General features: G+C 36.5%; 1 protein-coding gene across 3 annotated transcripts in view; it reads left to right on the top strand.

Moving 5' to 3' along the window:
- The window catches only part of ZRANB3 (zinc finger RANBP2-type containing 3), a 41,085-nt gene that overhangs the window by 15,019 nt on the left and 1,386 nt on the right, over positions 1-24,680 (top strand). For 2 of the 3 annotated variants that reach the window (XM_056496001.1, XM_056496002.1), the window contains exons 3-19: positions 3,429-3,447; positions 5,788-5,966; positions 8,385-8,616; positions 10,342-10,427; positions 12,382-12,553; positions 12,940-13,068; positions 13,896-14,015; positions 14,758-14,877; positions 15,403-15,582; positions 16,363-16,515; positions 17,126-17,594; positions 18,518-18,721; positions 19,177-19,259; positions 20,697-20,798; positions 21,623-21,765; positions 23,117-23,248; positions 24,043-24,430. In XM_056496001.1, coding sequence (XP_056351976.1) covers positions 3,429-3,447; positions 5,788-5,966; positions 8,385-8,616; positions 10,342-10,427; positions 12,382-12,553; positions 12,940-13,068; positions 13,896-14,015; positions 14,758-14,877; positions 15,403-15,582; positions 16,363-16,515; positions 17,126-17,594; positions 18,518-18,721; positions 19,177-19,259; positions 20,697-20,798; positions 21,623-21,765; positions 23,117-23,248; positions 24,043-24,430 — 2,911 coding nt within the window. Of the gene's footprint in view, positions 1-3,428; positions 3,448-5,787; positions 5,967-8,384; positions 8,617-10,341; positions 10,428-12,381; positions 12,554-12,939; positions 13,069-13,895; positions 14,016-14,757; positions 14,878-15,402; positions 15,583-16,362; positions 16,516-17,125; positions 17,595-18,517; positions 18,722-19,176; positions 19,260-20,696; positions 20,799-21,622; positions 21,766-23,116; positions 23,249-24,042; positions 24,431-24,680 lie in introns of those variants that run through there. The other variant, XM_056496003.1, reaches the window with a different exon arrangement.

The raw sequence follows: 24,680 nt of genomic DNA, 5'->3' as shown, positions 1-24,680 counted from the left end.
ACCAGTTGAGAGGAAATGACTAATTGAACTTCAGAGAACAAGAAGTCTGTCTTCTTGCAGTCAAAATATGTGAAACAAAAATACATATTTGTCCCTTCAGTGTGGCTGAAGATCTGTTTCTTCTGCTTTTGACAGCATGGAACCTTTATGTCCATGTTGGCAGCTTGTCTGACTGCAGTAATATAGAACATACTGAAGTTTGTTCTAAATAGAGGGTGCATATTTTTAAGATTATATAAAGTATTGCTTTTAGCATCTTAGTGCAACTAACTATTAGATATCTTGTAAGTTCTGTGTGGTGTGGGCTATAAAGATGGGAAGGTTCTTTACACTTCAAATCTAATTGTTGTGATTGAGAACTGGAGACCTTTCATGATTTCCCTCTCTATGAGCTATATTTCATTGTCCTAGAATCCAGTGAAAAAAAATTGGACTTCTTATCTTTTGTAACTACATTAAGCAGACATCTTTAGGATTCTTATTTTAAAACTATAAAAGCTACATAGATGAATGCTTTAAAATGCATTAGGTCATAAATTCAGTATCCTCCATTTCCACTTACATTAGTTGTATTGACTTCTACATGTGTATCATAAACTCAATCTTGTGTGCCATGTCAGAATTTTATCAGGTGTGAGTGTCAATGTTTGTTAATTGGCATAAATTAGCAATTTAAAAACTGTAGCACTTCAGGAATTTGAGTCTGAGCAATGTGGATCCAAACAGTGATTCATGTCACTAACTGTATAATCACAGAGGACTTTACACATTCAGATAACTAACTGGAGCTTTAAAACCAATTTAGTGCACTTGATTGATCTTAATCTGTGATGTGTCTGGTTGAATTTTAAATGCTGAAAAATGGACAAGTTGCAAGTACAGGAAGAAAATCCCAACTATTTATGACAAAGCAATGTCATCATTGGGCAGGAGAAGAGAGTGAATACTTACTAGCAAAATATCACCAGAGATATCCAGCTGTAAGCATAGGGGTGTTTCTGTGGCTCTGTTTCTATTGGTACTGCAGAAATGAGGAACATAAAACTGTGCTGATCACTTAATGTAACCTCTGTTTGTAGAGTTATTATGGGTAAAGTGATGGCAGCTACTTTGTACTTCCCTTCATTTACCAGCAACAAAATGATGAGTTTCTATGAATATTTTAAAGTCATCAACTTTGCTGCTGCTATGTGAGAAGTTTAACTTACATAACTTAACATATGACATTAACAGTTTAACTTAACATATTGAGTGGAAGTTAATAGATGGGAAAACAGGAGACACTCTATTGCCCCAAAGATTTTATGAGTACAGACTGAAAATAAGTGCAGAAAGAATGACAACTATTTCTTATTTGTCAGCAGATAAAGTCGTCAGTGTTTAAGTAGCTACATTTCACTCTAATGAAGAAATCTAGCTTTATGGAAAACATGTTCATGTGGTTGACATAGTTTTAAAGTTGGTGGCTTTTTATTTGCTATTCAGTTTCTAATTGTCAGAGCCATTTATAAATCAGTCTGAATTTCTTCATTTTTGCTCGTTATCCTGAAAGGAAGAAGGAGCATCCAAATAGTTCAGCTATGCCAAAGAATTATACAATAGGATCTTACCTATTCTCACTTTTTCTGTTTGTCTGAACTGTCATAATTAACATTTCACTATTTATGCAATTCTGCTAAAATTTAAGTTGATTTGTATTTATCAGCAGAAATTGGCAAGGGATGCTTTTATTCCTGTCCTCTTTACCATATATTATTTCTACCAGATGCAACTTGGTTATTGCTACATTTGTACTTCAGCTCTGATATTCTTATAATAAATAATCTTTATTGTTGAAGAAGGTCTGTGGTTTATTCTTGAGCTGTCTCTGCTCTGTAGCTGTTAGTTGTAGTCTTAGTCATTTGCTGCATTTGTGTTAGGAGTACTACTGCAACAGTAGATTATTGTGCATTCCAATTGATTTCAGGCCTGAAACTGTTTTTTAAAAGCATGATGAATGTACTGAAAGCAGTTGGCCTCAAAGAATCTGCAAAAAAGAAAGACTTGTTTTGTAAACTTCAGTTCAAGCAATTAACAGTGAGTATTGAATGAAAAAAAAAAACCAACAAAAAACAGTCTGAGCAAAAACTGACATTATTTTTAAATTAGAATTGTGTGTTAGTTGTCTGCAAATAAACATCTTTGCCCAGCTGCAAATCACAGACATTAAGGCCCCACAATCATGAGTTGCCACTAAAAAGAATTCTCTTCCTGCCTTTTTTTTCCTTTGTAAATCTGTGCAGACTTGGGGACTTAGTTACATTTTCTTGCTTTGTTTTCTTTCTTGCTCCATCCCTAACAGCTAAGGGGAAAAGTTGGAAAGCAATTGCAAATAGATAGTTTGCTGCTTACAAAAAGTGAAGTTGTATAAGAATTAATTTTGAATTCATTTATTACCTCAGTTGAAAGAAACTGAAGAAATTAGTAGACACTGGAATTTATACTGGAAGGCAGAGTGAGCAAACAGTAATATACTGTGGTTCTGAAAATATAAAATATTTTATCTTTTTTTTGGCCAGCTACACCAACTTCAGAGTAGCTACCTCTAGAAAAGCAGTTCTGTATTTCTTGACAAGGTTTGTCTGGATCAAAATACAGAATGCTAATACCTTCTTGTGTTAAATTTTGTTAAAGACACTAAGGCCCTGAAGATCTTTCCCATTTTTTCATGGAAGGAACACTATATTTGAGTTACCTAGTACATATAGAATCCCAGAATGGTTAAAATACCTTTAAGAAATTCATGTCAAAGAGAGCATTTAATGTTTACAAAATGTAAATGTGCTGAACAGAATTTACTGTTTATGACTGGGGACTCGGAGTTGTCATTGTCTTTACAGAGAGTAGCATTGCCAAGTGACTTCAAAATGGGCAAAAAATCAAATTCATTTTCTAATACTTTGGCTGGTACAATTGGTGGGGGAGAGGGAGTGCCTGCTCCTATTTCAAAACAAATGTAACAGCTCTGGAAAGCACATTTTTAAAATGAATCTGACATATAAACAATCCTTAATCATAAAGCAGCAAAAACATTGCTGTTTCTGAAAGACAAAAGAAAATTGAAAACACTTCTTGCCTTGAAAGTGTCTCTTATGATCACAATTAATCCATCCCTGGATCTAAGCAGAAATTTCAGTTTTGCAATTGCAAGTTCTGCAGTAATGCCAGCAACCTGAATAAATATTTTTAGAATAATTGTACTTATTTTCAGTTCATTCCAAATTCGCTTTTTGTAGGTGATATCTGGAAGAAATGAAGTCACCTTTTTTCTTTCATTATTTCTGTAAATACAGAATTTAAATTTATGGTAAAGAATTTGTGAGTATTGGTTTATGTATTATATTCAGTATTAATTTCTTCTTTTTCTCCTGTTTTTGTTTCTTATTTAGATGCATGATTGCTGATGAGGTAAGTGATGTTCCTGTTCCTCTAACACTGTTTTTTCTGGTGTTAATGCACTTTGTGCAGATGTGACTTTGTTTGAGAGGTGTGGGCAGAAAGGCTGTTAATGAAAGAATCCTAATTCCTGTGACAGTTAGCAGATATCCTGAAAATACCTAAGTGAGGGAAATATTGAAACCTGACATAAGTTTAGAAGAATCCTTGAAAAAACTTAAAAGGTTACTTTTAATTGTAGGTTAAATCTCCTGTACTGTTACATTTTAAAAACACTGACTCAGTTGATTTTTTTAAAGTTCTTCATAATTGAATAGCTAGCTATTTTTAATGTATTATTAGATATTCCTGGCCCAAAGAGATTAACAGATATGGTTTCCAAAGATGAATTTTTAAAAGTGTGCTGATCAAGTACTAAAAGTGAAATTCATTGTGTCCATGAATTTGAAATTATATGTTATATTCCATATTATTGGACATCTGAGTCCAGCGTTTCTTCCCACAGATAAAACATTTTTATAATAATATTCTTTATGTGTTGACAGTATAAAACCTTTCTGAAAAAGAGAATTGCTGTAGTCTCACAATTCTAATTTGGGTTTTCTTGAAACATCAGGAGGGAGATGGGATTTAAGCATCTCCTCATACTATAAAAATCTCATTACATCTGGAGATAAACCATCCTGGCATAGAATGCAAAATATCTGGGGGCTGTGGAGAATACAAAAGTATTCAGGGAAAAGGGAAGCTTGGGAAAAATCAAAATATCAGCAGTAGCTATTTTTTTATTAAAACAGTTTATTTTCTTCCTTGAACTAGAAAATGAGCTGTGCATAATTATGTTAGCAATAAAAAGTCCTGGAAGATACATTTATTCTTAAATTAACATCATATATATTTTGTAATGGCGATAGGTGTGGCACTGGAGGAAGTATTGTGCACTGATGTGTATCCTGTGCTTTCTGACCTATCTCTAAATAAAATGTTGGTAAAATTAAACCTCAGTATTATGAGCTTGTATGTAAAGAGAAGTTATGGAGGAAAACTCAAGATCAGAGAATTACTGTAAATATCCCTGGACTGTGTAACTATGTAAGGATTAAAGTAAGATAAAACTAGTATTTTTTGAAAGGTCATCTACAAATATGTTTCCCTTTTGTCTCAGAGTGGGGACAGACAAAATTTTCCCCCAAAATTTTGTTTTCAGATGACCTAATAACTACTGGTGACACAAGGGGAACTTGCATGACAACTGAGTATTACAGTAGCTTTCGTATTATTTCCTTTCTAGTAATAGTAGAAAAATTCATTGTTTTCTTCTGTACTTGGGAAATCTCTTCATTATATCCTTATTTCAGTTCCTTTAGACTCAATACTGGAGATGTAAGTTGTTATTTTGCGTTTCACTGCTGTGAGTAGTAGGCAGCAAATCCACTCAAATATCCACTGGACTCCATGGAAAACCTGCACAGAGCATTTTAAATCCTATCTCTCCTTTGATGTTTCATAGGAATTTGGAACTACTCTTACCATTTGAACAAGGAAAGAAAATAGCTGCATTCTTTGATAAAATCTTGGTGGGGCATGTGGGGGAGGTGTGATTTTTTTTTTATTTTTTTATTTTTTTATTTTTTTTTTAACAAAACCCTAAATTCTGAATCTTACAATCATCTGTTGCCACGATTATTCACTTATGGGAGTGTTCCCACCTTGACAATATGAAGCATGTACTTTCATGTTAAATGTAAATCTGTTTGTTGAATCTTCCCCTTATCTGTACATCTGAATTCTCACTCTCTGGGCTTTCTCATCTGTGGTACAGGCCAGAGAGAAACCATCAGCTCTGGTGAATCAGAGCAGTAGTTTCTTTTTGTTGACCCACTGGGGCAAATCCAGAGCTCTTCCCACAGCTCTTTGTTCTTCATTTGCCTATGCAATTGAGGACCAAGTTGTTTTTATAGTAAGAAGGAATCCTATATTTTTCTTTCCTTTGCATAGTCTTTTAAAAATGTTTCTGGTAGCTTAACGAGTTAGAGTGTGATCTTTTTAGTCTCTCCTGTTAGGATTCTGAACTGAAAATCTTCTGAGATGAATGCAAATGCTTTTGATTTTGATGAACTAACCGGATACAACAAATCTATTAATCCATTTAACTAGAAAAATCTTGTTTCATAAAAGATGATCTGTGGTAACAAAGTGATAATTAAATACATGCTATATAAGTAGCTTTTTGACTGGATTTCTTTTATTTGGTTCTGTCTTTGCAAATTCTTTTGGGCTCTTCTGAATGGAATATGCTTTCTGAGCAGAAAATTCTGGTTTTAATGTTGTTCTTTTCTTTTCTTTTCCCAGATGGGGCTAGGAAAAACAATTCAAGCAATTGCCATTTCATATTACTATAAAAATGAATGGCCTCTCTTAATTGTAGTGCCTTCCTCTCTGAGATACCCTTGGGTGGATGAGATGGAGAAATGGATTCCAGAACTCTCTCCAGATGACATTAGCATCATTCAGAACAAAACTGATATTGGGTGAGTACAGTGTATTGTTCTCCTCCAGCAAGTCTTGCTCACCACCCCCTGCTCAGGCAGGGCCATCCTCTGGGCCATCAGAAACACCCTCTGGGCTATCAGATACATCCTCTGTGGTATCAGCCATTCCTTCCAGTTTTCTATTTTTGTATTACTCATTTTCTTAGTTACTCATTTTCTTAGAAGCTGAAGGATCTGCATTTTGCAAGTAGCAAATGCTTGTCTGCTGAAAATTAGATTACTTCAGTGTGTCTCAAATTGAACATACACAGTTTCTCAACTCTGATGGATTCATTAGCTTCTGTAAAACATTTTTGGAGAACTTCTGGTGTACATTACAAAATAATGAAAGTAATTACTGTTAGAATTCCATTTAGCACACTGAGAAAATTTGTAAGTTTGAGTAAGTAATCCCTAAATAACTGAAAAAGGTCATCATGACCTACACTTTCTATCTTTAGATTTAATAGCATGAATTCATCAGAGAGACTATGTCTTGGGTGTTATTAGAACAACTCTCCTATTACCCTGAATTGCAAGGGTGTTTTTTGTCTGCTTTACTGTAAATGGCTTGGTTGATTTTATGGTAATATTTAGATGTTGTTCTAAGTGAGGGAGACTAATCTTCGTGTTTTCTGGGAATATCAGAGTGACTTGACTGCCAAGATGTGCTGCTTGGAACCTTCCTGGTAACCACAGAAATCCAACTGAAAATGCATCTTTAAAGCTTCATCAAAGGGTAATTCCTACTGATAGTCAAAATTTAAGTTCATCACAGGAATATGGAAACTAAAATTAGATTTTTTTTAAAAGGTATTTATCTAAAAGGCACTCAGTGTTTATAGTGCTGGATTCATAAAGGGGAAATGTGGACTAGGAAAAATGATGGGAAAATTAAATGGCAAATGAAATTCTGTTCTTTTTAAGATTTTTTTAGAGGAGTAGACCTAAACAATTGTTACTCACTTTTATTCAAAATCAAGGAAAGATGAAAACTTGGGTTTCTGCTCATTTAACTCCCAGGAGGCTTCGTAGCTATAAGTGAGGTTGCTGTTGAGCTAATTAATATTTTAACAGTAAAAAGCGTTTCATGCATTTGTAAGAAAATGCAAAACTAAAGCTGCCAAATTTGGTTTAGCATTTTGTTAAATTCTGCTTCCATATGTTAAGCTTTGATTTCTCTTGGTTTAATACTTTTTCTTCAAAACTTCAAGAACTAAGTTTACTGCTTGAGTGTTAACTTCATGATTAAAACAGGTTAAAATAAACATAGACATCAGTTTAGGTTTGTAATTTCTGGCTAATTTTGAAAATGGAAGTTTCTTGAATAAATTGGTTCCACTAAAACAGGTAAGTTTATTTGTAATTTTTTTTTATGTACCCTTCAGAAAAGGTAAGGGAAATTTGTGCTTTCCTGGTTGCTACATTTATCTGTACAGTGACAGCCAGAGCCTGCAGTGCCCACAGTGCCAGTGCTCAACCACTGCACCTTCCATATCCAGGAGCATGAATGAGTAGCTGCATTTACTTTCTTCCTCTTAAATCCCTAAGGAAACTTCAGCTTGCTTGGTTTCTTGATCTCTTGCTACTGAAGAACAAACAGGAATGATGCCAGCAGGGCAGTGGTGTCTGACAGATGGGTACAGCTATGACCTCCATCCTGGTGACTTGTTTCTCTAACAGCTTTGAGTTCTTGTGCTGCTCCTGAAGGGCCACAGTGCTCCCTAGTGATTTAAAATCAATTTATGCCTTGGACCTGTATACATCTTGAAATTGGTTATAAAAAGTTAATTTTCAGTTAAAGACTAATTTTTCATCTTGTGCCATGTGGACTTCCTGCTTGCAAGTTTTTTTGTTTTCTTCTTGTTCTGTTTGAGCAAAAAACCTGGATAACAGCTCTGACAGGAATGGTTTTTCCAGGTGGTGAAGTTCAGAGCAGTCTGTATTTTCAAAGTTCTCAAATACACAGACTAAGTCTGCTTAGTCCTGTCAGGCTGCTGGTGAGGGGACTCTTTGTACCCAGAGCAATAGAAAGCTTGCACAGAGACATGATTACTTCAGGTGTTTGGGTGCTAATGAAGATCTTGGTTTGTGTGTAACCTTTTGTCCGCAAAGTGGATTTTTCCAATGGGGTGCCCCTAGAAAGGAGCACAGGGTGAAGCAATGCATGAATAAATGAAATTCCTTTGAAATGCATTGGGTGTCTTCTGAAAATGGTTATGAAATGTGTGTGGTTGGTAAGTGTGAGATGTTTTAAACACTAAAAGCTGTTGTTGTTTGCCTGACAGCCCACATGTCAATCAATCCAAAAGGAGAGAAACATATCTTCTGAGATCAGTTTTTTTTATAATCTCTCTGCTGTATTAATTGTCCTACAATAAAAATGTCCTAAGAAAACTTGTGGATTTTCTCTTTCAGAGGAATATCAACGAGCAAAGTAACGATTCTGGGGTATGGGCTGTTAACATCTGATGCACAGACTTTGGTAGACACTTTGTACAGGCAGAAGTTTAAGGTGGTTGTGATTGATGAGTCACACTATATGAAATCCAGAAATGCCACCCGTAGCAAGATTTTACTACCAATTGTGCAGAAGGCTCTCAGAGCTGTTCTCCTTACTGGAACTCCTGCTCTAGGAAGACCTGAAGAGGTATTTGACATGTTGTGTTTTGTTTTGGTTTTGTTTTTGAGGATGGTATCAGTTATAAATGAACAGGTTTTTTTTAATATGTTCAATTACATTAATTATGGCATGAAAAGGTGCATTAGCTGCCTTAAGAAGGACAAGTATGAGAAACAAAACTAATGTCCTTTTGTTTGATTTGATTTTACAAACCTATGTCAAACTTGTGCACAAGTGACTTGAGACAGTGTTTCTTGTAAGGAATTAATCTTGCATTTTACAGACTGATCGTTGGTGAAATAGGAAATAAAGAGCCTAAGCAGAGAACTGCTTGTTTCTTCTGGGTGGGGGAGTCTTTGGTAGACAAGATCTTGTATTAAATCTTCTACTTCATCATCTGATAAAGGTAGTTCTTAGTTTATGACTGGTCTTTCGAATATTCCTTATATTCACTTGAGTGGAACGAAATACAGGCTGTGCTTGTTGCACATCCAGAATAACAGACCTTCCTTTGAAGGAAGGTCAGCTTATGGAATTAGGGAGGAGCAGAGAGATAACAAAAACCCTCCTGGGTTTTACACTGAACCCAAGATATCTGCCTTTATTTATCAAATGTAGGGGAATATAAGAGCTGATTTGTATTCAGGAAACTTAAAATTATATGAGTAATATTTTGTGCTTCAGAATTCCTCACTGTGTAAATAGAACTTATGCCAAGACCCTTTATGAATTTAATATATTCGAAGAGGTGATAACTTGAGGAAGATCTACATGGTATGGAAAAGGGCTTGGTATATCATGAGTACTTACCTAAAAATTTAATATGAACATTTATGTTTATGGGCTTGGATAATTACTAATACTTGCTGTACAAAGACATTGCAACCAACCCTGGATGAAGAATTGAAGTTAGTGTTATACTTTTATATAGTACACGGATACTGAGACCAGCATTATTGTTAAAGGTCTTTAAAGGAAATTCCATGCAAGCTGTCCTTGACCACAGCAATGAGATCAAAACTCATGACCAAATGGAAAATAAGTTGATTTTTAAATTAATTCATTATTTTTTTAGTGATACTGATGTTCTTCAGTGGCTTACAAGGCAGAGTATAAAAAGTATTAAGTGCTTTAATCAGTTCTTTGTCTTAAGCAGAATCTTTGTATAAAGTCTTTAAATGTATAGAAAATGATCTCAGAAGCCAGGAAGCTTTGACAGTATAACAGCTTGTAAAGCAGGATTATTTCTGGTTAAGGTCATCTAAACTGGTATTTATCTCCTGGTACTCAGCAGGGAAAAAAGCTGTGAAATTTCTGTATTGATATTGTCCATTTTTTGAAGTGAAACTTAAGAATTGAGTAGGTTTTTCATGTATTTTAGGAAGCAGACCACTCATGCAATACCTGCAGTGAAGCTTTGCAGGAGCCCATGTACCTGGCAAATGATAAAAACTGTATTTTTAGGAATAACTTCATCTCATCCATGTTTTCTTGTTCAATGGGAGTCTTCCAAGATGTCAGTGCTGTTACAGTGGCCTGAGTGCTCTGTTCTTTAAGGGCTTCCCACAACTGTCCTCTCTGAAGACTCCTGTATCCTGTGGAATTTCTTTTTCATGCAGGCCAAGCTGAGTAGCTTTGTACAAATATTAATATAAACTTAGCACAAGAACCATGTATTGGTTATTTCTGATTAGTCTTACATTCACAGGCAACTCCTAACATTTCACTGTTGCTATTTAATTTTTTATACAGCTCTTCATGCAGATTGAGGCACTGTTTCCAAGAAGGTTTGGAACTTGGAATGAATATGCTAAAAAATACTGTGATGCTCGTGTCAGGTATTACTGCCCTTGCTTATTTACATTCTTATGAATATCTTTGATTTTTCTTGTCATGCCAAGTGAGAGAATCAGTAGGTGGTACCTCTACTGCTCTATCACAACACCTTGCTTTGAAATTCAAGGTCAGCTACCATTTCCTCAATCAGAGAGCATTGGGAAAAGGATGACACTGATTAAATTAATGAATTAATGCTGTTAAAGTTTGAAATCAAGTTGAAGCATTCTGTTAAGTAAAATTATTTATACATTGACTGTTGTTAGTTGAGCTGTAGAGGTTTTACCTTCTGAACTGGAGTTTCTGATTCTCAGTCTTAAGTTCATGGTCATGTAGTAATTTCTATCTCTCTTGATTATGGGATCCAGGTTTTTGCTAACTCACCACATTTGGATGGGAAAAAAGTCCAGTACTTGTCTCTGTATTTCACAGGCTGACTGTCTTAGCTAAAGATTTCATACCTACAACTTTGCATGTATTCAGAATAACAGATTTTTGTCAGCTAAATTGGCTAGCATTTACATTAATTTTTTACAATAATAATTACATGGCTTCATTTTCATAAAACTTGTTTTTCTCCCTCCATCATATGCACTTTATCAGTATTTAACTTCAAATAACATGGAAGATCACTGTCTAATTTTCAGACAGAGAAATGCTATTTTTTCCATGATGTTTTGACTGAATGCATCTGTAATTTTCACACCACAAGTGCGCGTGGGTACAGCATGGTTAGCTACTCAATCATAGATGATTATATTATTTTTGGAATAAAAATCAAGTTCAGGGTTTGGCAAGCTTTCAGTGAATAACTTTTTCTTCATGACTTGGCTGGAACAAAACATCATGTGGTAATAAACTTGATAAGATTATTTTATGCAGTACTTCCTGTGAAAATATAGGTGTTTTTTTCCTTAGGTATCCATGGACACCTGTTTTAAAGATAAAGTCCAAACTATTTCTGTGAGGTTTAGCCTGCCAATTCTGTCATATCCCTGATGCTGAGGGTGCAGGAGGAGACCTTTGTAAGGACAGGCATATAAATAGACCAAGGAAGGGATAGGAGCAAAGGATGTTGCTGTCTTCTATCTGTGCCATTGCCACTTCACCAGTGCAGAAGTGACTCCCTCAGCCCCTTTCCCAAATGATTATATTTAGCTAATTCAGCTAATTAGAGCACTGTTGATAAAGTCAGTAAGGCTTAAAAATCTCTAAATGATTGTGAGGGTTTTTGTGGGGAGTTTGTGGCTGTTTGTTTGGTCTTTCAATACAAATTACATGCTTGTAACACAATCTTCTGGCCCTGGAAATGTTACCTGGGCTTTTCTCCAGTTCTGTCATGTTCATTATTTTATTGTCTCCTGATGATGCTGACAGAGAAAAGCTGCTGTTCCTGCTGCAACACTTCCTAAAAACAGCAAAGCAAGGAAAGAATAGGGAAGACTGAGTTAATAAATTCTTTCTCTTTTCAGCCTTTAGCTTCTTAGTGTTAAACCTTCTTCCTCTATTTAACCATGCTGATTAAATAGTTTTACTTTTAAAGATGATAGCTTAAGCTTTACTCTGGCAGCAACTAAGAAGGAATTCTTAGGGAGGGGAAAAAAAGGAATATTGATGGTAATATTTGCAGTTTTCATTATGGCTTTCCTGTCTGTAATATAATAAAGATTATTCTCCTGGTGGTATATTATTCTCATTAGTCTGTTGAAACAGGAGTTTCAAAATTAAACCTGAAACTTTTCTTTCCTGCGGACAGTGAAGTATGGGAAGCTGGGAATAGATAGAGGATTGTGTGCAGGTGATGGGCAGTGACTCCTGCAGGCAGTGGTGGGCACTGAGAAGTTGAAGCACACTTTCACATTCAGTTGTGTGCTTTAAAATTAATTATGTACTGAAGATTTCTAGTGAATTCGGAAGGTCTCATCTTTACACTCTCTATTTATTTATCATTTTCAGATTTTTTGGTAAAAGAAGGCAATGGGATTATAGAGGAGCTTCAAACTTAGAGGAACTACATCAACTTCTAAGTGAAATAATGATCAGAAGACTGAAAAAAGATGTCCTAACTCAGTTGCCTCCCAAAGTCAGGCAACGTATTCCATTTGACCTGCCACAAGCTGCAGCAAAAGTAAATTTTCCACCTTTACTAAAAATACATTTGTTAATAAATGGCAATATCTATGTATGGATATGTATTTTTATGTATGCATGTGTATTATATGTAGTTACAAAACTTGTGTGAGTATGAAGCAGAGTATCTCTTACTGTTGTTAAAATATAACACAAAAAACATTAATACAGCAATTTTTTCATAAATGATAGCATTTGTTCTAATTCTAGTACAATCTTCTTTTCTCTCTTCTTTTCCCAGAAATTTTGAATCCTACACTTACTTTTAGACAAATTTGATGGAGTTCTCCAAAGTTCCTAAACATTTCACACTTGAAACGTACTTGTTGAGGTAGAACATGCTTTGTACTCTGTGTCTAACCACTGGTCTTTTCTGCCAATTAGAATCTGAATGCCACTTTTGCAGAGTGGGAGAGATTAATGAGAAGTCCAAGTTCAGATGCCACTGAAAGCCACTTTTCTCAAGTCATGAGTCTGATCACACGCATGTATAAGGAAACAGCCATTGCCAAGGTGAGCCTTCAAGTCTTCCCTTAATGTCCCTATATTACCCAGTGTGTGTTTATAACCTCATAAAATTGGTTTTATTGGCCAGAACACGAGATGAGGTTATTTGGTTTGTTTTGTAATCATGACTTAGAGAAACACTCTTTTCCCCTGTATGTTTATGGAGTAGGCAGAACCCCTTGCATTACAATGGAAAAAGAAATCTGCAGCAGTGTGTATTGCATTAACTGTTGATCACTGATAATTTTTGTTATTAACTGTCATCATTGCTTTAATAGCTTTTTCAAAAGATACTGAAAATTACATTTGACACAGAAGAATTCTATGAATGCTTAAATAGAGCAATATTTTATGATTGTGGTATCACGAACATATCAAATTTGTTCTTTCAGTTTTGATATATGGCTTTGTGTGTGTGGGTACAGAAGTTCTGATTAAATATTACCTTGTCTGTTTGAAATATGTTTGTTTCTCTCAAATATGGATTAAAACATCAGATAATGATGTCTGAATTAAAAGGGGGTTTATCTACATCTTAATCTGGAAGAAGTGCTATGTAATTATATGATCTTTTGAGGATAAATGTGGGGGTTTTTTTCTCTGAAAGAGTAAGTTGGGTTTCTCAAAGACACTGAGTTGTGATTTTTTTTTAAACAAAATTAATCTGAATTATTTGATTCTTAGCAATGTCAGTGTTTGATAAAGCCTTACATGGATAAGAAAAGATATGAAAATTTACCTTTTCATGTTACAAGGAATTGAAAGACATGAAAACAAAAACTGTCTTTTTGAACATTTTGTGTGTCTCACTAATGAAAACACTCTCACTGCAGGCAGGAGCAGTCAAGGACTACATCAAAATGATGCTTGACAATGACAAACTGAAGTTCCTGGTCTTTGCCCATCACCTGAGCATGCTGCAAGCCTGCACAGAGGCAGTGATAGAGAGCAAGGTAAAGCCTTAACAAATGTGCACACAGATTTTCCTTCACTTACACAAATGGCTGTCAGCTGTGTTTGAATTCAGCAGAACTGCACACGAGTACAGGAATGGAAGGATTTTATGTGTACATGGATCAGTGCCACTGGATTAAAAGGGATCATGTGGTTCTGAAGAGCTGCTTTGTGTTTAAGGATGATGTAAACACACTTGTATCTGGTATGACTATTATTGTTATTATTAAATCAATGTTGTAGGCAATTGTTTTCCACATTTTTCCACAAGTATGCTTCTGTCTTGTTTTTGAGGGATTTTAACTGCACACTATCATCTCACCTGAATGTTGAATTCAAAGCAATAAAAATGTTTGCAAACAGCTTTCACCTTATTTTGATCGTGGACTCTCAACTATTGCTAGGGAATGGTGGCTAACTTTGCTATTTTGTGTTTTTATTATTTTTAACTGTTTGGCATTTAAAAAAATGGTGTCAGGGTAATTCCAGATTCTTTTGTGTAATATTTCATTTTAAGATCCCATGTTCATTCTATTTTCTTTTGCAAATAGAGAATACAAAGTCTGCACTTCTCTAGATAGAGACTTAATTTTAAATCAAAGGGTAAAAGAGTGCTGATGTATCCTGATCCCCATGACAGGAATAAAACAGTCCTTTTCCTATTTTTACTGGGGGGCAAGAGGGGTTGGGTCTGAAAACAGACACTGATGATGTAATTTAATTTCTGTTCTGATGTTACAGGCTCGCTACATCCGAATAGATGGGAGTGTTCCCTCTGCAGAGAGGATTCACCTCGTCAATCAGTTTCAGAAGGACCCTGAAACCCGGGTTGCTATTTTGAGTATTCAGGCAGCTGGTCAGGTAGGGCAGAACAAAAAAGATGTGAACTAATACACTTGAAGAATATAGCTACTGAAGTCATTGATGACTGAAGTGGTTTACTGAAGGCAATTTATCTTCGAGCAATTTCTCCTTTGTAGACCCTGTGTTCATTTCTTTGCACTAATCATGTTAACTGTTCTAAGCCTCTATTGAATTTACTTGAGCTAAATGATGATAAGCAGCAGTATCTCATTCCTGAATAATTAGAAAAACTCCATTTCTCCACAAGCACCAGATTAATAAGAAGTAGATGTTATTCCATAATGAAAAGCAATATGCAGTCTTCTCACAATATTGAAGTATTTTTTGAATCTGACGTCCAAGGAAGAATCAGTAAAATAAATCTGCTGTTGAGGACCACATTGACTACCCTCTTATTTCCATGAGGGAATATGTCCTGTACAACCTTTAGCTTGTTGAAGCTAAAGATAATCAGATAATCAGTTTCTGTTTTCTGTGTGTGGTATCTTTTTTTTAAAGAATGCATCTGCTTATTCTGCTTAGGGTTTAACATTCACTGCTGCCACTCACGTTGTGTTTGCTGAATTATATTGGGATCCAGGCCACATCAAGCAAGCAGAAGACAGAGCACACCGCATTGGGCAGTGCAGCTCTGTGAACATTCACTTCCTGATTGCCCGAGGAACCATGGACACCCTCATGTGGGCAATGCTGAACCGCAAGGTGGGTGTGCACTGGGCCAGGGGATCAGAGCTCCCTGTGCCTGGGGTTGCACTCCAGTGCCACAAAAGTCTTGTTTATCTGGAGCACTCTCTAAGACAGATTGATAAATCTGCAACTGTTGATCATCAAAATGTCCATGTTCTGATTTTCTAGCTTTTTGCTCTTCATTCAAGATACAAAGATAATGAGTCTTTTCTAAAGAGAATGGGATGGTTCATATCCACAGGAGATGGTTGTTTTATCTTCTAACTCTTTATTGCTGTTGTTTCTCAGTTTACAATTTTAAGGCATTCAGCTCACTCAAAACAGCTAAAATTTGTTGTGTGTTTTTTTTAACAGAATGAATGTTGTGCCTAAAGTAAGCTTCGTTTTTGAGAGGCAGAGGCATTCTCAGATAATTCTTTTTCAGTAGATCCAACATTGCACTGATCTTTTCTTCTGTTGACATTTTCCACAAGTATCATCCACTTGTTGTTAGCAGTTGGAGAATTATAAAATGGTTTAGTTTAGAACGGTCCTTAGAACTCATCCTGCTTGGTGCATTATGAGTCTCCTTAAACAAGGCACAGTAATTCAACATCAATTTACCTTACAAGTTCTGTCACTAAGTAATTCTGCCTGTATTTGTGTCCACATGCCAAGCAAAACATGTTAAGGCTGTTAGAGATGTACACAGTGTATATATTCTCTTTTATCTTCAGTAAATACTGACATTTTGTGTACAGCTTCACTGGTTGCAGTGTGCTAAATTCAGCACTTACCATTATTGTCTTCCTGCAGGCCAAAGTCACAGGCAGCACCTTGAATGGCAAGAAAGAGAAAATGCAGGCTGAAGAAGGTGATAAGGACAAATGGGATTTTTTGAGTTTTGCTGAGACCTGGAGCCCAAATGAAAGTTTAGAAGATCTCCAAAATGAACTTTTATTTACACATGTAAGACTTGAAACTTTGTTTTGTTTCCTTTAATTTAAAAAAAAATTGTAATAGTAATTTGCTTCAGCTTTTTGTGAACTTCGGACATTACTAATGGAGAAACACCAAAAAAGTAGGAAAAAGTAAGGTAAATTCCATTTTAAAACTTAGGTGAAGTTGGGAAAAGTGGTGGGGAATAAATGTCATCTACATCTTCTGATGTGTGATCTTTTTGTTTAAGTGACTGAGCCACCCTCAGAGTCAGATAAGACCAGTTAATTTCTGTTCAAATGGCATCTTTGCAAACTGTGCTGAATTAATTGGACTAATATTTAAAACAGTGTTTGAAAGCCTTTCCTTGTAATAAGCATCTTCAAAAAAGGTACACAGTTTTTGAGTTCTTTGTACCTGTTTTCTGGTAGTACCATTTCAGAACTTCCAGGAGAATATTGAAAATACTTTTATGGAATCAGGAGTGGAATGTTGGATTGCTTTTTGTGCTCACTGTTTGAAGTTATCTTTCATTAAAGATATCTTTTGTTTAAGACTTTCTGATGCAGTCATAAATGAGATTTAGAGGTCTTTTCCAGCCTAAATGATTCTGTAATTCTTATTCTTTCCTCTTCCCTAGTTTGAAAAGGACAGACAGCATGACATACGTTCCTTCTTTTCCCCCAAATCCTCCATTGAGAAAAAACGCAAAAGATTTTCTGGTGATGAATTGTTATATAATGATTCAGAATCTTCTGCAGTCACAAAAGAAGAGGATGCAGAGAAGAGCAGTGAAAACCTGGATTCTACAAGAATAAGTGAGGTGGAGACAATTTGTGATGAAGATGCTTGTGAACATGAAGCCAAAAGAGCAAAGAGCATAAGTGGATTGACCCCAGTGAGCTCCAGTAGTAAAAAGAAAACATCTTTGACTGGAAAAAAGCCTTCTTTGTTTTCAGAAAAAAACAGTGAACTCCGTCCTTGTGGCTTAAATACTTCAAGTGAAGCTACAACTTTAAATGAAGTTTGGCACTGCAGTTCTTGCACTTATATTAACAATGCTCTGCTGCCTTACTGTGAGATGTGCCATTTGCCCCAGAGCAGGGATGGTGAGTGAGGGGTGCTGCAGAGGGAAGGATGCATTTTTCATTTCAGTTGTGATCAGGCTCAGAAAATACAATTGTTTTGAACCTATGACTACACAGAAATCCAGGAAAATAGGAATAATTGTGTCTTTACATGAATAAAAACCTTTCAAGTGATCCTCCTTAGACTTGCTTTCCCCAAGGATCTTTTACATGAATCTAACTTGAAACAAGTGAAAAATGCCCATAAAATGTTAACAGGATATAAATTCCATGAGGAAGAATATATTCTCTGTTTTATTTGCAGCAAGTGTCCCTCTTATCTTCCTAGAGGTTTATGGTTATTCTGGTAACGATTAAACAGCAAATCTTTTCTTTACCTTTCAAAACTAAGCAGTGTGGTGTTGGAGTTTTATTAACTTGAGCATTGTGTATTTGTCATGAGAGACATTATCTGGAAAATATGGCTTTTCTTTCTCCAGTAGCTCACAGTAGAATTCTTTTTCTAAATTTATTTAAGCTATCTGGAAAATTAATGAAACATTTTTATAAATATATGTCGATGTTTTTCACTTTAGTTGCAAAGCCAAATCTCTGGGCTTGTTCAAATAAGGACAACAGCTATAAATCAATGCCTGGAAAACTACTTCCTGTGTTTATGGTATATAATAGCTGTATATTATACAGGATTTGTACCTGCACGTTTATTACATATATATTTCAACATTAATCTCAGTGCACAGGATTATATAAATCAAAAACTTTGTTCCATGTGTTTGTTCTACTATTAAAGTCAGCTCTATCTTCCTAAGTGATTGCACCATAACAAAATTAGAGAATGCAATGCCATTGCTTTGTATTTCAGTGAGGTGTTCCTGTCTCAGATGTGTTATTAGGTACCTGCCAGGTAACACAAATCATCACATTGTTTGTTTCTTTGTCTTTAGGTGAGAGAAATGGTGAAGCTTCCAGGAGCCAGACTGAGATTGGAGTGTCAGAGGAGCCCAGGAGAGATAGAGAGAGAGCAGAGGACAGTGATGAAGGCAGAAGAGGAAATTTTGGGGAATTGGGGGCCCATCAATCTCTTGAAATCAGAGAACAGGAAACTGTTGGCACTGGAAGGGAAGAAAGTAAAAAAGAATGTGGAGAAGGTAAAGTGGGACTCTGAAAGAAGAGTTCTGTCCCATTGTGAAACTGAATTAAATGCCTCTGACATGAAAAATGACTTTAAAATAAAAACCTACACATCCAAAACACAGAACTACAAACACTAGCATGGGATTTTCTCATTTCAGCCTGAGCCATTTGTTGAATTTTCATAAGCCCAGCCTTTCCACACAGCTCCTGGAGCAAACCAGAGCTGACTTCAGGACTGTGTCAAACCAGCAGCTGGGAATGTGGATGGTTTTACTGGAACTTAGGACAGTCACAGGCAAAATAGATGATGAATCATTCAGGAGAAACAGAAAAATAAAATACACAAATGCCTTCATAGTTTGCTTCTTGAGCTCTGCACCTTGTATTGTGCTGGAATTAGATGCATATTTAGAGTCAGAGTAGAATGAATGAATAAAAATTTTTAATGCCAGCATTTTTTTTGTTGTAGATAAATCAGACACATACCAAATATATGATGGGCTTATGTTTTGTGCAAGCAGGAATACTGATAGAATCCACGTCTATACAAAGGTAAGCCTGAAATATGCATAGTCATTGTCATTTTAAAATTGCAGAGGAAAATGTTGCCCTATGAAATGTTTCTGTATGCTCTCTTTTGTAATGTTTGATGTAAAAGCATTAATATTTTTGTATTAACTGAAATGTAAAAAAATTAGGTAGTTTATCATTCTGATTATTTTTCTCAGTTGAATTAAGTAATAATTCCTTAGATGCATAACTTCCAACACTTCTCTTGACTTACAGAATTGGGCTGATGCATTAAATCATATGTTAGAAATGCCAGTAAGAGTTATTTAAAATTCCTTTTTTTATTATTACAGTGTCTTATCACAAAATTACTTGAATAGAGTAACATTCAAAATTCAAATAAAAACTGTAGTAAATCCTGACACATTAAGTAAATAAAATATTGCCACCACATTTTCAGAAAGCTCAACAATGATGCTCTGTGTAAGTCATTAACTTCCTGAATAAAGCACATTGTCATTAATCTGTAGTGGTGACTGGGTACAGAAACCAGCAGCTGGGAGTTTTTCAGGTTATTATTCAAGGGAAGGTCAGAACTTGGCAATTTCTTCTTTCAAGTAATAGGAAAGTCCAGTGGGAAGATTCCTTCAAGTTACTGAGTGAATCAGTGTATTCAGGTGCCACCAAAGCAGCAGATAACTGAGGGCAAGTCTTTGGGACGAGACTTTTTTATGAGGCTGATGCAGCTGGGAAAAGTTAAAAAGAGTCAAAAATTCCTCTTGTATCTGAAAATTTGTTAAATGTACTTAAAATATATGCTGCTGCCTAGCTTCACATGTTTTATTCAGACAAAGATGCATTTTGGGTGGGTATTGGGCAATTGTGTGGTTTGGGTTTTGCTGGGATTAGAGATTCATTGTGCCAGATACTGCACAAAATCTACTGAGTGGTGAGACACCAGGGAATTCTGCTTTGATTCTTCTCGAATGCTTGTGAAGCATCAATAAGTTCCTTGGCCAGACGTACCCACTGGGACAACTTATTCTTTTAAAAATTAAGTGGAGAACTTTTTCAGACATTAAAAAAGAAGTAGGATAAACAATGTTCAAGAATTCTTATTTTAAATTGTAATGAAGTGACATTCTCCTATCTCAAATCATTCATTTCCCTTAGAATTCAGTCAAGAGGATTGTAATTTCAGTTTAATATAAGGCAGTTTGTGTGTCTGAAGTATTTGCATAGAAAAAAATCAGATCTATTAAATGTTAAAATGTTCAGCCTTGTTACTTTTAGGTAGATTAATATGAATCATCTTTCTTGCATTTTTTTGCTGTTATCTCTGTGCCTTATTGTTAATTCTGGAAAAATTTGACCTTGAGGGACTAAATTTAGTAGAAAGGGAGGAGAATTTACTTGAAACAGATTACTTTTTCTGCATTGTGCTACACTGCATCTAAAGAAAACTGTTTGTTTGTCTAGGATGGTGAACCACTGAATCATAATTTCATTCCATTGGACATACAGCTGGATAACTGGGAAGATTTACCAGAGACTTTCCAGAATAAAAAAAATCGTGCATTGGTAAGAACAAGTTCTACTGGCACAGCAATATAATATTTAATGCAGAAGAAGATTACTTACTTTTTAAAAAATTAAGGCCTTGGGATACAGGCACAGTTTCATCAAAGCAGTCTTACAGATGTTGATGTGAATATTAATTATGAAGTCTGTTACTCTGGCAAATTATTGTGCCTGCTGTTCACATTGCAGTAGAAGGAACCAGCCAGGCATCATTTCATTTCTCATTTACAGGATTAGTTACTAACTTGAATAAAGTCAACAAAATAACTTCTTAAAGGTTCTGAATTTAATGGAGCACACTCTAAATAAGAATGTTCTAGATTGTATCAGAGCTGCAGGCCTGAGCAGGCCTTCTTTCTCCCTTTGGTCTACTAAGTTTTCAAAGCAGTGTCAGGCACAGCTCCACAGAGACAGTCAGTTAATTTAGAAATAAAGATCCCATTCATTATGGGGCTTGAGAAGAACACTGCAAACACAAGTACTCAAGTAACAAAACTGAGATTTAAATTGAATGGGAAATATTATCTGTTTAACTTAAAAGTCTGATTTTCCAAACAGCAAACCATCATGTAGGAACGAAACTGATTCCTTCTGTAGGTTCTCCAGTAAAGTTAGAATTCAAATTTGTAATGGGGATACCTGACTGATTCAACCAGCTGTTGTGTGAAGCAGCTACTGAGTGGGTTCCACAGATGGGGGGGGTGTGAAGAGGTACCTGAAAGCACCATCTGATTGAAGGAGCAGTGTAGAATGCACTAATCCATGGCACTGTAATTAGCTAGTGCAAAGCCTGTCCTGCTGCTCACTGTTGTGTTCACTGACAGATCCTGAGGTTTGTGAAAGAATGGACTCATCTAACAGCAATGAAACAGAAGATTGTCAGAAAAAGTGGTCAGATATTCTGTAGTCCCATTCATGCTGCTGAGGAATTGTCTAAAAGGCAGTCAGTGGGCAGCAGCACAAAGAGGTATGTGGGGCTTGGTTTTAATTGCTCCTACTAATTACTGCACAAAGTTTGGTTTGTTTAATGTGACTTTCAGTGGAATGATGCTAAGTCTGAACTGGTGAATCTGCTGGAAGTGTCTCCTTCCCTGCCCTGCTCTGTGCTCCATTCAGCAGCTGCTCTGGCTTTGCTGCACTACATGTTTCAACATCTGGAACTTGCCAGGTGTTTTTAATAAAAAAAACCCTGACTTCAGGGCCACAACAGAAAAGTAAGGTCAAAGTATCTTGTTATTTTCCCCACCTGGAAGCAGAAATAAATCATTAGTTGCCATCAATGAGATAATGTTTTATTCATAATTCACAACCAACTCTAACCCTTTCCAGTTCTTGTGTTTTTCTGTAGCAGTTCTGTTCTCTGTGGATGATATTTCTCAAAACTGTGGCTCTCTTTGCTGAGTGTCACTGAAAAGGACTGGTGTTTGATCCTTTTTGAAACCTAAACCTTTTTAAGCCTACCTTTTGATTCCCTTTTTTTCCTTTTTCTGATGTGGTCTTCCTTGACAGACATTTGTAGCCTCAGTGTTGTCACTGCTCTGCACAGAACATGTAATGCAAACCATTTAAAACCTTCTTATTCCCCTAAGTCCAGACTGTTAAATCCCTCAGAGTGACTCTATTTTGGCTGTAGGTAATTAAGTAAATAAGTAGTGTGTAATTCCAGTAATACAAGAAGCAAAGGGTAGTAAGTGTTTCTTAACCCCTTGCCTGATTGTGTCCTTCCATAAAGTGTAGAAAAAATCTTTTAGAAAACCTACCAGGACCTACAGCAGCCTTGTAAGGGGGGGTGTAGGGTTTGGCAGATGTTCAGTACAGAGATGTCCTCAGAAGTTGCCTGAATAGTGGTTTCTGTGAAGCAGTTTTAAGTTTTTAATTAAGAGCAGTTGTGTTTTACAGGGTTTCACATTAAATGAAGTGGGGAGATCAAACATAGCTAACAGAGCAAGGAGTCCTCCAGAGCTTGTAAAGCTTCCTGGATTATCCAGTGTCACTGAAACTTCACCTAACTGAAATAAAATGCCTTTCAGGTTTCAGTGTCAGGCAGTATCAAATTGCAGTAATTTTTTAATTTTTATGCATAAACCAAATTACCTGTTCACTGGTTAGAGTTCACTTTTAGAAAAATATATTTAATATGGAAGTATATGAAGCACATTTTCCCCAACTTTCTTCATTTCTCATCCAGAAAATGAGGGATGTTTGAAGAGAACAGACCAATCTTGCTGTACCAATCTGTACCTGTCTTGCTGCAGCCCAGAGTGATGTTCCTCGAGGGAGCTTGCTCCCTTTGCTGACAGGATTTGTCACTCCCTCAGGTATGTGACCAGGGAGGATGTGGCAGCAGCCTCGCTCTCCAAGGCCAGCAGCAGCGGGGGCAGCGTTCGCCTCATCTCCAAAGACATGGGGGCTTCTCTGGACAAAGGTGCTTCTCCTAAACCATCCACAAAGTAAGGTTTATTAATGCAGTAGGATCATTAAGTTCTTTTGCCACATTTTTTTAATGATAGTAAAATTATTTATGAGTGTCTGCTTTGCTGAAGTACAGTAGTTAGATAAGAAACTTGGCTGTAGTGCTAATGAGTTCTGTTTTATTCTTTGAAAAATTTAGATTTCATCTGTTGTCTGCTGACAGAGCTGCTAATTAATTGAGTCTGACTAAAACAAAACAAAAGAATGGTTACATGATTTAGTTAGAGAAAAGAATGTTAGCTCAGCCCTTTTGTGAGATCAGCATCAAACCGGGGACACAGAATTTGCTCCTGTTTTGCCTCAGAATTTAAAAAAAACGGTGCAAAGAAGTGAAAATTCCAAACAGGAATTGCCCTTTTAAAATTTTTTCTTAAACAAGCACTGTGTATCCTACTTTGTTTTGGTAGGGAATTGATAGGCAGCCATGAAGATTGTAGAGAAACCAGGATCTTTCCTTTGACTTTGTGATTTCTGTTAAAGAGGTGATTTTTTGTATGTGTACATGCCTGATAGAAATCACCATGTCTTTATAAATACAGTATTATTTCAGCTAATAACCAAGTGTAGTAAGATGTGCAGAAGAAAAATCTACCTTGTTGTATTGCCAAGTTTTGTTTAAATGGAAATGTAAACCAAGTAAAGGATTTGCACTGTGCAGGTGTCAATCTGAGCAAGGTATTATTTCAGCTAAAATGATTTTTCAGAACATAGTGCATAAAGCCCCCATGGACATGTCATTTATCCAGACCTGTGCTTTGTTCTCTGCCATCAGACTGCTTTCAGAAACTGGAAATGACCCCTCAGCCCTTCCTGCAGAGCAAACTGACAGCAGAGGCTCCTCCCTGTCCAAAGGGTACCTGCAGGCCCTGGACAGCCAGGGGACCCCTCTGTGTCTCAGCTGCCAGCAGCCCACAGCTGAGCCCCCGGCCGGCCGTGCCGCCTGGGACACGCGCTTCTGCTGCCACGCCTGCCAGGAGGACTTCTCCATCCGCTCCAGCCAGAGCTACCTGCGCTCCCAGGTGTTCCAGATCGAGCACGGCGTGTGCCAGGGCTGCCAGCACAACGCCCAGGAGCTCTACCTCAGCGTCAGGGACGCGCCCAGGAGCCAGAGGAAGCAGCTTCTGGAGGGCTCTTGGATGTCTCATCTTCCCCTTGGGCAGGTGATGGGTCTGGACTTTCTAACCTAGATAGGTTTACTTTTTTTAGATTTAAGATAGAAAGGTAACCTAGCACCAACAACAGAAGAAGAAAAAAAAGTCCTTAAAAACAATCAGATTAACTAAATCCCATTGTCTTCTAATGCCTCTAAAAGGCACAGGCATCAGAGCTCTGATTCTGTGGGTAGGTACGTGTACAGCCAGGGCTGGGTGAAAATGTGCGAACTGCTTAGAGTTGGTTGCTTGTCCAGTG

This window comes from Oenanthe melanoleuca, chromosome 7 (genome assembly GCF_029582105.1).
Source record: "Oenanthe melanoleuca isolate GR-GAL-2019-014 chromosome 7, OMel1.0, whole genome shotgun sequence".
Classification (NCBI taxonomy): domain Eukaryota; kingdom Metazoa; phylum Chordata; class Aves; order Passeriformes; family Muscicapidae; genus Oenanthe; species Oenanthe melanoleuca.
This window is presented reverse-complemented; position numbering and strand designations above follow the sequence as displayed.